The sequence below is a fragment of the Dromiciops gliroides genome, chromosome 5 (genome assembly GCF_019393635.1).
Source record: "Dromiciops gliroides isolate mDroGli1 chromosome 5, mDroGli1.pri, whole genome shotgun sequence".
NCBI classification, from domain to species: domain Eukaryota; kingdom Metazoa; phylum Chordata; class Mammalia; order Microbiotheria; family Microbiotheriidae; genus Dromiciops; species Dromiciops gliroides.
The window spans coordinates 223,835,150-223,848,953 of record NC_057865.1 but is presented as its reverse complement, the minus strand read 5'-3'; the positions used below and the strand labels follow the sequence as shown (position 1 = coordinate 223,848,953).

The following is a 13,804-nucleotide window of genomic DNA, read 5'->3' as shown; positions in this document are numbered from 1 at the left end:
CTTTTCTCCTCCGAAAGGGGAGGTCCTTCAAAAGCTGCCTATACCACAAATAATTTTTACCACAATATACTCTGTTTTGTTTAGCCATTGCCCAATTGATGGCATCCCTTTGATTTCCAATTCTTAGTCACCATAAAAACAGCTGCAATAACTATTTTTGTACAAATAAATAATTTTCTCTCTCTCCCTTTTTTTGGGGGGTGGGGTGGGGTGGGATATCTTTGGGATATTGACCAAGCACTGGTATTTCTGGGTCAAAGGATATGCACAGTTTTATAGCCCTTTGGGGATAGTTCCAAATTGCCCTCCAGAATGATTGGATCAATTCACAACTCCTCCAACAATGTATTAGCATCCCAATTTTCCCACATACCCTTCAACATTCAAAATTTTCTTTTTCTTGTCTTATTAGCCACTCTGATAACTGTGAGGTGATGCCTCAGAGTTACTTTAATTTTTATTTCTCTAATCAATAGTGATTTAGAGCATTTTTTCATATGCCTATAGATAGCTCTGATCTCTTTGTCTGAAAGCTGCCTGTTCATATCCTTTGAACACATCAATTGGGGAATCACTTGTTTTATAAATTTGACTCAAAAGAACAGACAATCCATAGATCACTGCTGTGAAGGGTGGGAAGAAGAGACCTGAAACTCCAATGCATATATTGCCTTAATCTCACAATTTCAATTGTAATGCAGATGGGGGAGACTGGCCAATGAGAGTCCAGTCTTTATGAGCCTAATCAGTGTTATGTAATCTCACAGAGGTCTCTGAAACATGTGTATGTCTTCTGTGATTTTCCTGGTCCACTTATCACTTGGTAATGGAAAAGTTTTTTAATCAGCTTCTGATCCAGAATTGAACATACATACAAAAAGCTCTAATGACTCAATTTTGTTCTCTTTTCTATCTGGCTACATTTGAGTAAGAAGGTAAGGACACCTAGAAGCCTGTGGGAGAGTTGAAAGCTTGAAAGACTGAGCCCACAGAGACCCAGTAACAGGAGTACATGCCAAAGTTTGTGAGCAGATGAGTATAGTGAGGATCAAGCAGCAAGAAAACTTGTTGGGGTCATTGTTTGTAATAGGTGCATTGTTTACTTTCCCTAGGGACCTAAACTGGACTAGTGGACATTAGGGAGGGGGGATGCATTGTAATTCTGTTTCTGCTAAATTTTTTCAGTAAATATACCTTTGGAGAAACTAATGTTAATTGGTTAAATGATACTGGTGTAATAATCAATTATAGAAATGATTTTGAGGAGATATTACCTAAGTACTGGTGATTAAACTAAGGAGAATATACTAAAATGTGAGTTTGAGCAGGGAGCATTAAAGAAGAATCCCACGGCCCCTAAGCTATATTCTTAGAACATTGAGGTGAGATATAGCCAACCATGAGCTAACTTTGGATGTGAGTAATGAGCATGTGTGTGAGAGATTGGATATAGATACCTAGAATCCATATAGGCTACAGAATAACAAATAGCCATGAGAAAGACATTGGAACATGAAGGAAAAACAATTTGTATAACACAGAATTTTTGCAGTTTTGACATATTAGGGAAGATAACAGCATAATATATTCCCAAACTATTCATTTTATAACTCCAAAATTCCATATCCTGCAAACATTGAATAAGTCTAATGGTCATTGAAAGAGATTAGGTGAATAAATATAAATACCTAGTAGCCTTCTGTATAATAAATCCAGAAACCCCAGCTACTGAAGCAAAAATTTACTCTAAGACAAAAACTGTTAGAAAGCAGTCTGGCAGAAATGAGGTTTAGAGGGGATAGCTAGATGGTGCAATGGATAGAGCACTGACCGTGGATTCAGGAGGACCTGGGTTCAAATCCAGCCTTAGACACTTGACATTTACTAGCTGTGTGACCCTGGGCAAGTCATTGCCCCACCAAAAAAGAAAGAAAGAAAAAAGAAAGAAGGAAAGAAAGAAAGAAAGGAAAGAAAGGAAGAAAGAAAGAAAGAAAGAAAGAAAGAAAGAAAGAAAGAAAGAAAGAAAGAAAGAAAGAAAGAAAAATTAGGTTTAGACCAACACATCATACCATATACTATATCTTCAAATAGGTATATGACTTATACATAACAAGCTTCATTGTATCCAAATTAAAGGAGAGAAGAAGAAATTACCTGTCAGATTTATATATGCAGAAGAATTCAGTTTTCAACAAAATCTATAGATACCATAGCCAAATGAAATAATGCTCCAAAATGAGTAATAGTTAGAGAAATTAAAATTAAAGCAATTTTGAAGTTTACAAAACAGAAAAAAATTACACATATTTGTGTGGCTGTGAGATTTAGGAACATTAATACATTTCTCATAGAGCTGTCAATTCAGTCATTCTGTCATTCAACTTGGAACTATGCCCCTAGGCTTATTAAATTTTTCATACAAGTTTATCCAGTTACCCTTGCTAGTCCTATGTTCCAAAATGTACAAACATGTTTATGGAAGTATTTTTAGAGTATTAAGAAAAAAAAATAGAGGTTAAGGGGCAGCCCAGTGATTGAGGAATGACTAATCATGGTACATGAATATAATGTAATACTAATAAATGTAATTATATCATAAGAAACAAAAAAGGGATTATTTCCAAGAAATATGTGGAGATTTGTATGAACTGATGAGGAATAAAGTGAGTAAAGTAGTGTGAACAATTTTACAGTAACAACAATGTAAAAACAAATTCTGAAAGACTTAAGAGCTCTGTTTAATTCAATGACCAAGTACAATTCCAGAGAAGCAATGTTGAAGAATGCTGCCAACCTAATGAGAGAGAAATGATGGGCTTCAGGTACAAAACAAAATTTACTTTTTGGCTGTGGCTCATCTGCAAGTATCTTTTGCTTAACTATGTATATTTGTCATAAGGATTTTCTTTTTTTCCATGTTTTTCCATTGCCTGGTGTGGGATAATAATACTAACTAATAATAGCTAACATTTATATAGTACTTTTTTATATTCCATGCACTGTGGTAAATACTTTATAATTATCTCATTTTATCCTCACAATGACCCTGGGAAGTAGGAGCTATTATCCCTTTTTGACATATGAGGAAACTGTGGCAAATAGGATTTCAGTTATGTGAGCAGAGTTGTATAGCTAGTGTCAAAGGTAGAATTTGAACTTTGGTCTTTCTGAGAAAATAAATGCTTGTTAATTAAAATAAGAAAATGTAAGGACAAGATTAAGAGGAGGCTGACAAGATTAAGGGAACAGAGAAGGATGCAGGGGAAGGCTAAAGGACTAGGAGCAAGGGAGAGGCCCAGAAGGTTAAGAGGTTGGAGAGGAACGGACAGAAAGGGGCTACAAGGAGGGAACGGAGACTAGAGATGCTGGAAGGAGGCCAGAAGATTAAGAGGAAAGTTTGAAGAAAGTAGCTGAGCAGTGAAAGTGGAACATACCCTAAGGCAAGAGGCGGCTATGGCCTTTATTGTATTAAAAAAAAAGTTCCAGGTGCGGCAGGTGGAAAAGAATTGCAGTGGAAAGAGACGCACTGCAATGCAGTCAGGTTGTACATTTTATTTCCCTGTGTTCTTAATTTTAAATAGTATCTCATAAATAAACTTTGCTTTGATTATTTAGTTAAGATGCTTCTTAATCTTTTGCTTATCAATTTGGGAGCAATGTGGTGGAACTTTTAAATGGCCCATATTAAGTTAATAGCAGTCAGATAGCCAGTTAGTCAACAGTCCCAGATTAAGTACTCCAGTCAGATTAATCCCCCCAAATTAGGCCCAGTAGTTAGTCAAAATATTTCTTCATTTTAATGGCAACCCAGATGGGACTTATGGCCCACTCATAACTTTTCTAAACTTATAATTTTTCATATAGTGCACAGTTATGTAATTTTTCCAGATTTGATTAGCTAATAATTTTTTTTTTACAGAGGAAATAATTTGCATGCATGTAGGACAAAACTGATACAAAATCCAAGGAAATGGGAGATAGATCCTGGACTGGAAATAATGAGTAAGTCAGTTTAATTGAATAATGAAGGGAACAGCTAGGTGGCACAGTAGATAAAGCACTGGCTCTGGATTCAGGAGGACTTGAGTCCAAATCTGGCCTCAGGCACTTGACACTTCCTAGCTGTGTGACCCTGGGCAAGTCCCTTAACCCTCATTGCCATGCAAAACCAAAAAACTAAGAAACAAAAAAACTTCAAGGACATATATTGAAGTTAAAATAAAAAAGAAACATGGAGTGCATTTGATTCAATTCAATAAACTTTTATTCATCATCTACTATGTTCCAGGATATGCGCTAAGCCATTATGCTCAAGGATCAAACATTCTATTGTGATAATACAGTAGAGAATAAAATGGAAACTGCATAAAATATAATTTGCAAAGAGAGGGCATAGGTATAATATGAAGGGTTGTTTATTAACAATGAAAGGAAGACTCAGGAAGATATAATGTAATGTTATTGAAGGGTATAACAGGACATAGGAAAGATGGAGCTGACACAGATGAGTATGAGGGAGTGGAAGTCAGTGAAGAGAGCTTCTCCCTGTGGGGCTCTATGTGCAGGTATATGACGATAGTACATGATGAGGGATAATTTTGAAACTAGCCTAGAAATATAGCCTAGATCTAGATGATATTGTTGAATTGTTTCAGTCATGTCTAATTCTTCATGATCCCATTTGGAGTTTTCTTGGCAAGATACTGGAGTGGTGTGCCATTTTCTTTCCCAGCTCATTTTACAGATGAGGAAACTGAGGCAAAGAAAGTTAAGTGACTTGCCCAGGGTCACACAGCTAGTGTCTGAGGGCAAATTTGAACTCAGATTTTCCTGACTCCAGGCCCAGTGCTCTATACACTGATGCAGATTATGCAGGATTTTAATTGCCAAATTGAGGAGCTTGTGTTTAACTTGAGCAATAAGCTAGTCACTGAAGCATATTTATTTTGGCAACTACGTGGATGATGGATGGCAGAGGGAAAAGACTAGAAGTATTGAGACCTATATCAGCAATATATTATAATTTTCCAGGTAAAGAAGTGAGGATTAAATATGTAAATTGATTCCAAGAAAGAGACCTAGTGGCGGGGGGGGGGGGGGGGGGGGGGGGGGGGGGGGGGGGGAGCAGCTGATAAGCTCCTTTATGGAAATGTGAAAAATTGGACTAATAAAAGTCCTGAATTATAGTATTATTATAGCCAGGCCAGCTAGGGGGTGAAGTCGATAGAGTACTGGCTCTGGAGTCAGGTGGACCTGAATTCAAATTCAGCCTCAGACACTTGATGCTTACTAGCTGTGTGACCCTGGGCAAGTCACTTAACCCTGATTGCCTCACCAAAAACCCCTCAAAAAACAAACAAAAAACCCAAAAGTATTCATGAGTAAGTTAAAAGTCTTCCTCTCTTTAATAAAAAAGGGAAAAAACCAAAAGCATAGGCAGAATCTCCCTGTTAATCCTCAGGACATGGCCCTCATGGACATTAAAGTCATACTCATATATTCTAAGTGTTATCGGAGAGAGAATTCATAAGATCATTTAGAGTCAAAGTACAGTACTAGGTCAAGAATGCCAAGCCAATCATGAAATACACAGAATAATCAGGAAACAGCTTCAAGTCACCAGGTTGGGATCAGAAACAAACATGATGCCTAGGGAAAAATAGGAATCAAGGGCAGTAACACAGGAAATCAGAATCAAGTTCATTCAGTTCAGACCAGGGACAAAGGAATCCATAGTCAAGAGTGATAAGGAAATTCTTCCAGTTTAGGTTCACAATTTGGAACAGGGTAGGGATGGTTCATAATTATAGAAAAAAAATTCACTTAACATTTACTAGCTGTGTGACCCTGGGCAAGTCACTTAACCCCAATTGCCTCACTAAAAAAAGAAAAAAAGAAAAAAAAGAAAAAAATTATCCCACAGTCTCAATGGTCACTCCTCCAGCTCCACATTGCTCCTGCCAGGGTGGGTTTTGGGAAAAGCGGCTGCTACTATTTTCAGAATCCTAAGAGTTAACTGTGTTGGTGACTGACTCTCCTTCTAACACTGGCTTTTACCAGTATGCTTCCCCTTGACAATCAGCCAATAGAATTATTTCTTTGGCAATGATATTTACTTAAATGGCATGGCTAGAACAGTAGTGACAAAGCATTTACCCCCAAATTAGGAAGCTCAGCCTCCTTTTACTGACACACAAAGGCCCTGGGGAGAAGGAGCTCAAATTAACAGCACCTTGATAATGTAGTACATATGTAGGTATCAGATGTGGCCAAGGCAATTCCTAACAAGAACTGCAGGGTGGCAATGTCCTTTCTTTCTTCAGATGGTCCTCATGAAATTAGCTTCAGGGCATGGTGTCAGAGATAGACAAGGGATGGATGAGTTGCTCATCTGGTCTGACTCCTTGCCAGGCACATCTTCCCTGGTAGGGTACTTCTGCTGGTCTTGATCTTTATAAGGCATGGTAACTTGACTAGATGGGTCAATTCACTTCTGGGTTGGCTTAAGCAGTTTGGTCATCTTCTGAGCTAGCTCCTAAATATTTCCTGCTATTGAACTGCACTGGATAGGCCACTAGGAAGTTGGAACCAGACAAGGCACAGCAGGCTGCTCCACCCCTGGTCTAATGCTGCTGATGGCCTAGGCAAATCACTTGTCTATAGGGCTCTTCTTGGGGCATGGCATCACTGTTGAATGAGTTGCTCTAGCTATACTCCTTAGGCTTAAACTTTAATTTTTGTTGTTGTTTTTGTTTAGTCATTCAGTTGTTTCAGACTCTTTATGACCCCATGCAACAAAGCATGCCAGGCCTTTCTATCCTTCACTATCTCTCTCTCTTTTTTTTTTTTTTTTTTGCAGGGGAATGGGGGTTAAGTGACTTTCCCAGGGTCACACAGCTAGTTAAGTGTCAAGTGTCTGAGGCCGGATTTGAACTCAGGAACTCCTGAATCCAGGGCCAGTGCTTTATCCACTATACCACCTAGCTGCCCCTCCTTCACTATCACTTGAAGCTTATCCAAGTTCATGTTCATTGTTTCCACGGTACTAGCTATACGTCTCATCCTCTTCCATTCACTTTCCTTTTTGCTTTCAATCTTTCCCAATATCAGGGTCTTTTCCAAGGAGTCCTGTCTTCTCATTATGTGGCCAAAGTATTTTAAGCTTCAGTTTCGGTATTTAACCTTCTAGTGAATAGCTTGAATTAAATTTTTTTTTAAGTATCAACTGCTTTTATCTCCTTTCTGTCTCTCAAAAGGGACTCTCAGAAGTCTTCTCTAACACCACAATTCAAAAGTGTCAATTCTGTGAGGTTCAGTTTAAGCCACAGTGCCACTGTATTCTTTCATTTGGGACAATGACACTTAGCCTAGGGTTCTCAGAAGCCTATTCACTTGGACTCCCTCAGAACCTAAGTTCTGAGGTTTGTCACCTTCAGGCAGGAAGTGGGAGAGGTCTAGGCTATAATCTCTTTAAGTTTAAGAACCCTTGGTAAGGTATTCCATCTTGCCCTAATGATTATCTGTCCCAATGCAGATAGTTACACTTTGTGGCCTCCTTTTCAGATGTTGGGGAAAAGATATACATGCATCCTGTCCCTTACCTCTTGTTCAATGTAGCTGACCTTTTTCATCTGCAGAGCTATTCAAGCCTTGGTTTATGTCTAAGGGGAGGGAAGGGGGTAGCTGGGTGGCACAGTGGATAAAGCACTGGCCCTGGATTCAGGAAGACCTGAGTTCAAATCTAGCCTCAGACACTTGACACTTAACTAGCTATGTGACCCTGGGCAAGTCATTTATCCCTCACTGCCCCACAAAAAACCCCAAAAAACAAACTTCTAAGGGAAAGGGGGAGAGGTAGGGAAAGGAATATATACATATATGTGTATAGGAATATATATATATATATATATAACATGTGTGCATGCATGTATATATACATATATACACATACATACATGTATTTATTTATTTACTTCCCCACCTCTCCATATATTTCCATGCCTCCTTTTTTAGCCCTTCTTGATTTTTCTACTTTGTTGAAGTGTCACCAAGTCATTCCTTCTTATAGCAGAATTTTAGAGATGAAAGTAACATCTCAAACTTTCTGGTCCAAACCCCTCATTTTATCTATGAGGAAACAAAGTGCATATATCTAATTAGTGTTTGAGCTGTAATTAAGACCAAGCTTTCCTGATTCCCTCGTGGCCTTTCTACTCTTTCAGTGAGGTTGTAACTAAAAGAATGCCCAAAATAGGCTTGCTAATCCAGACAGAGTCTTCATACCTGAATGCCATTTCCACTTTCTCATATGGAACATTAGATATTAGGTATGAGTTCAAATTGTTGATTTCATAGATGAAAATATGTTTAAAGAAACATTGGAGGGTCTGTTCCATTTTATGCATACTTCTTGTCCTTTAAAAGTTATAGGCATAATTTTATTTATGTTTTTCATTTTCTTTTTTGGTCATGGGAATATGCACATTTGTGTGGAGAGGGTATTCATAAATTTCCTGAAAGTTCATTTTCATTCCACTTAAAGATGGAATCCTTAATGGAAGAGAGGAAGGTACTGACTTGTTCATTGATGTGCCTTGGGAGCAATTGAAAAAGGGCTTTAAAGACTAGACAGTACATTAGAAAAACACAAAATAGTGTAGGGTGTCTAGAATATATGCACATGGTTCAGAGTCACTCATTTTTTTCTCTTATGGCTTGACATCTCAATCATGGCAGTCTCTTACTTTTTTGAGAGAAATGCAACCCTTTTTACTGAGTCCCTAAAGGCTTGTTTCACTTGCTTGTTTCTGAGGGTATAAATGAAGGGGTTCATCACTGGGGCAACTGAGGTTGTGAGCACTGACACCACCTTATTCAAAGCCACCCCTTCCTTTGCAGATGGTTTGATGTAGATGAAGATGCAGCTGCCATAGGTGATGGAGACGACAATCATGTGAGAGGAACAAGTGGAAAAGGCCTTTTTCCTTTGTTGGGCAGAAGGGAATCTTAGAATTGTCCTGATGATATATGTATAGGACAGAACTACACACACCAAAGTGATAATTAATGTCAATACAGCAAAGATTAAAACCATTTTTTCTATGAACTGTGTATCAGAGCAAGTGATCTGTAGAATGGGAGATGCATCACAACCAAAATGATCGATAATATTTGAATTACAGAATTCTAGCTGGAGGCCTAAGCTAAGTGGTGGAAGGATAATCATCAACCCAGCTACCCAACAGCAAAGGACAAAAATGGTACAGACTCTATTATTCATGATGGTTGTATAATGAAGAGGCTTACATATGGCCACATAGCGGTCATAGGACATAGCAGCCAAAAGAAAAAATTCTGTTGCACCCAGGAGGATGACGAAAAATAGTTGGGTGGCACAAGCATTATAGGTCACAGTATTGTCCCCACTTGACAAGCTGTAGAGGAATCTGGGGATACAGACAGTTGTGAATGAGACTTCTAAGAAGGAGAAATTGCGTAGGAAAAAATACATGGGAGTTTTAAGGTGAGGATCCAACAAGGTAAGGGAGATGATTGTTAAGTTGCCAATGACACTCAAAATGTAGGTGAGAAACAGAAAGATAAAAAGTAGGACCTGTAGCTGTGGGTCATCTGTGAGCCCTTTTAGGATGAATAATGTTATTCCTGTGTAGTTTCTCATTCTTGGCTTCTGATATCTGAAGGACCTATATGTCAAGGCAAGAAAGAGATTGAATTGGAGCTGGAGCATGGCAAAGCAAGTTTAGAAAGGGGATTTGTATGGAAAATCTCCTTAAATTACTCACAGGACTTTTCTTCTAATAATTGACAAGAAATCATGTAACTATTCTGTTGGTCTCAGACAAATGCCAGTTTATGGATGGGGAATTTTCACTTAAATATTATTCTTCCTTCACTACCACCACCACCACCACCACCACCTTAATCAATACTACTGCTACTGCTTTTGATGCTGCTATTACCACCACCACTACCACCACCTAATGGTATTGTTGTATGGGCAGCACTTTGTAACATTATATAGCTATATGACAAGCCAGTAGTAGTAGTAGTAGTAGTAGTAGTAGTAGTAGTAGTAGTAGTAGTAATAGTAATAACAGTACCAGAAGATGAAAAATGTCATTTTTTTTTTGTTACAGTACATATGGAAATGGTGCAAAGGCAAGTCCCTACACTATTGGAAAAGGGCATGCACAGAGTTGCCCCAACTGTTACTTCCTTATGAAACCTAAGCTTTAATTTAAACTTCCCTGGACTGCTGTGGTAGAGTTCTAATAAGCCAAAGAGTGAGAGAAAAGGAGTCTGACCACTCTTCTAAAAAGTCAAGCTCCCCAGCATAGAACTTAATGCACTTTACACTATACACTATACAGAGAAGAGAGGCACTGTAGTAGACCATTGTCCCAGGCCCCATGGTCCCAGAGATGGTTGTTTCTGAGTGGTGGAGTTGTGAACTGGTCTGACCATTCTGTAGAACAATTTGGAACTGCCCGAAGGGCTATCAAGCTGTGCATACCCTGTAATCCAGAAATATCACTATTAGGTCTGTGCCCCAAAGAGATCAAAGACAAAGAAAAAGAACCTATATGGACAAAATTTTTTAAAACAACTCTTTTTGTGGTGGCAAAGAATTGGAAACTGAGGGTATGCCCATCACTTGGGGAATGGCTGAACAAGTTGTTGCACATGACTGTGATGGAGTACTATTGTGCTGCTAACTATTCTTTTGCATTTACTATATTATGTCAGGAGTTCTTAATCATTTTTCTGTGTGTGTCATGGACTCCTTTGGCAGTCTGATGAGGTTTGTTAAACCCTACTTAGAATGATGTTTTTAGGGATGTCTTGGGATATAAACCTAGCAGTGGTATTGCTGGATCAAAGGGTATGCACAGTTCTACAGCCCTTTGGGCATAGTTCCAAATTGCTCTCCAGAATGGTTGGATCTTTTCACAACTCTGCCAACAGTGGATTAGCATGCCAGCTTTCCCACTTCTCCTCCAACATGCAATATTTTCCATTTTTGTTATATTTGCCACTCTTATGGGTTTGAGGTGATATTTGAGTTGTTTTAATTTGCATTTCTCTGATCAATAATGATCTAGATCATTTTTTCATATGATTATAGATAGCTTTGATTTCTTTGTCTGAAAACTGCCTGTTAATATTATTTGACCATTTATCAATTGGGGAATGACTTGTATTTTTATAAATTTGACTCAGTTCTCTATATATTTGAGAAATGAGACCTTTATCAGAGATGTTTGTTTCAAAAACTCTTTCCCAGTTTTCTACTTCCTTTGTAGTCTTGGTTACATTAGTTTTTTTTTAAAGCATGATGTTTTTAAGTGTATAAAATAAAAAACCATAGGATTACAAAGGAAATGAGTTATGTTGAATTATAGTTATCAAAATATATTTTTTAAAAATACAACTTTATAGAAACCTCAAGTTAAGAATCCCAGTTCTATAGATTATTGTAAAAGTAGATAAACCAGTTGATTTTTATAGTTTTCATCATTAAGGCAGTTAGAAGGAATTATTATTTTGTAGTTATCATTATTAAGAGAGAAGGAATTATTATTGTTATTTTATAGTCATCATTATTATTATTTTTTTTTGCAGGGCAATGGGGCTTAAGTGACTTGCCCAAGGTCACACAGCTAGTAAGTGTCAAGTGTCTGAAGCCAGATTTGAACTCAGGAACTCCTGAATCCATGGCCGGTGCTTTATCCACTGCGCCACCTAGCCGCCCCTATAATCATCATTATTAAGGCAGTAAGAGGTCTCTATAGGCAGACAGCATGAGCATGAGTTGATTGTGTTGGTATGGTCTCCAAAATTAAATGAAGGGACAAGAAAGAGAGAAGCACTGGGAAAAGGGAGAATAGAAAGTTAGAATGAGGAAATTCTTTTCAAATAAAAGAGGCATTCAAGGAAGAACCTTTATGATGAAGGGGAAAATGAGGGAGGGGCATGGCAGGAAATGCTTGATAAATACTCTCATTGGAACTGGTTCAAACAAAGAGGAATACACACTCTCTGCCTCTTTTTCTTTCTCTGTCAATTGGGTATAGAAATCTATCTTATCCAATAAAAATAGAAGGGGAAGGGGATAACCCATAAAGGGAGAAGAATGATTTTTTAAAAAAGGGAGAATACATTAAGAGAGCCAGTGATTAAAAAAGAAAACACACTTTTGAGAAGGGACAGGATAAAAAGAGAGAAGAAAAAATAGAATGGAGGGAAATACATAGTAAATATAATTGTGTATGTAAATGGAATGAGCTCATGCATAAAATGGAAGAAGATTGCAGCACTGATTAAAAGCCAACAACATAATGTTTACAAGAGACACACTTGAAACAAAAAGACACATACATACACATAGAGTTAAATTAAAGGGCTGGAACAGAATCCTTTACTCTTCATTCAGCTGAAGTAAAAAAAGGCAAGGGTAGCAATCATGGTCTCAGACAAAGAGAAAGCAAAACAGACCCAATTTTAAAAGATTGTTAGGAAAAATACATTTTGCTAAAAGGTACCACAGACAATGAAGTAATATAAACCTTTTAAACAACAATTTTCTCTGATAAAGGCTTCATTTCTCAAATATTTGGAAAATTGAGTCAAAATTATGAGCAGAAATGGTCAAAGGGTATCAACAGACAGTATTTGGAAGAAGAAATCAAAGTTATTTCTACTCATGAAAAAATGCTCTAAATTACAACCTATTAGAGAAATGCAAATTAAAACAACTCTGAGATATTACCTCACATCTATCAGAAATGTTAAATGCTTGGAGGGGTTGAGGGAAAATAAGTACATCAATAAACTGTTGAAAGAGTTGTGAACTGGTCCTACCATTCGTTGTTTAATCATTTCAGTCATATCTGACTCTTCATGATCCTATTTGGACTTTTCTTGGCTAAGATACTGGAAAAGTATGCCATTTCTTTCTCCATCTCATTTTACAGATGAGGAAACGGAGTCAAACAGGATTAAGTGACTTACCTGGGTTTACACATCTGGTAAATGTCTGAAGCCCGATTTGAGCTCACAAAGATGAGTCTTCCTGCCTTCAGGTCTATCACTCTATCTACTGTGCCACCTTGCTGCCCAGTCCAACCATACTGGAGAACAATAGCTGAAAGGGCCATCAAACTGCAAATCCTTTGACCCAGTGAAACAACTAGTAGCTCTGCACCCCAAAGAGATCAGAGAAAAGTAAAACAGACTAATATTGATAAAGTATTTTTAGCAGCTCTTTTGTGGTGGCAAAGAATTAGAAATTGAGGAGATATTCATCAGTTGGGGAATGGTTGAATAATTTGTGGCATATGATCATGATGGAGTACTATCATGCTTTAAGAAATGAGGAAAGGAGTGGTTTCAGAAAAAAACAAACTATGGCAAGACCTATATGAACTGATGCAAAGTAAAGAACTGGGAGAGCATTGTGCAAATTAATAATGATGTAATGATGATCAACTATCAAAGACTTGGATAATCTGATCAATACAGTGATGCAGGATTCATGATGAAAGAAAGCTATCTACTTGCAGAGAGAGAACTGATGGACTCTGAGTGCATGTTGAAATATAATTTTCTCACTTTATTCTTTTTTGCTTTTTTGATATGAGTAGCAGGAATATGTTTTCAATGATTTTACATGTATAATTATGTATATGTATAAATATATATATACATATATATAATATTGTTTGCTTTCTCAGTGTTAGGAGGGATGGTGAGAATTTGAAACTCAACATTTAAAAAGAAATGG

The 13,804-nt window shown here is 37.5% G+C and overlaps 1 protein-coding gene across 1 annotated transcript; it reads right to left on the bottom strand.

Moving 5' to 3' along the window:
- Nucleotides 1-8,740: 8,740 nt before the first annotated feature.
- Nucleotides 8,741-9,679, bottom strand: LOC122728455 (olfactory receptor 6C2-like). Its single transcript, XM_043967101.1, has one exon. The coding sequence runs from the start codon at nucleotides 9,677-9,679 to the stop codon at nucleotides 8,741-8,743; it is 939 nt and encodes a 312-aa protein (XP_043823036.1).
- Nucleotides 9,680-13,804: the final 4,125 nt, after the last annotated feature.

Excerpts from the sequence above, each read along its gene's own strand:
- LOC122728455 (XM_043967101.1), bottom strand. The coding sequence starts at position 9,679 with ATGAGAAACTACACAGGAATAACATTATTCATCCTAAAAGGGCTCACA.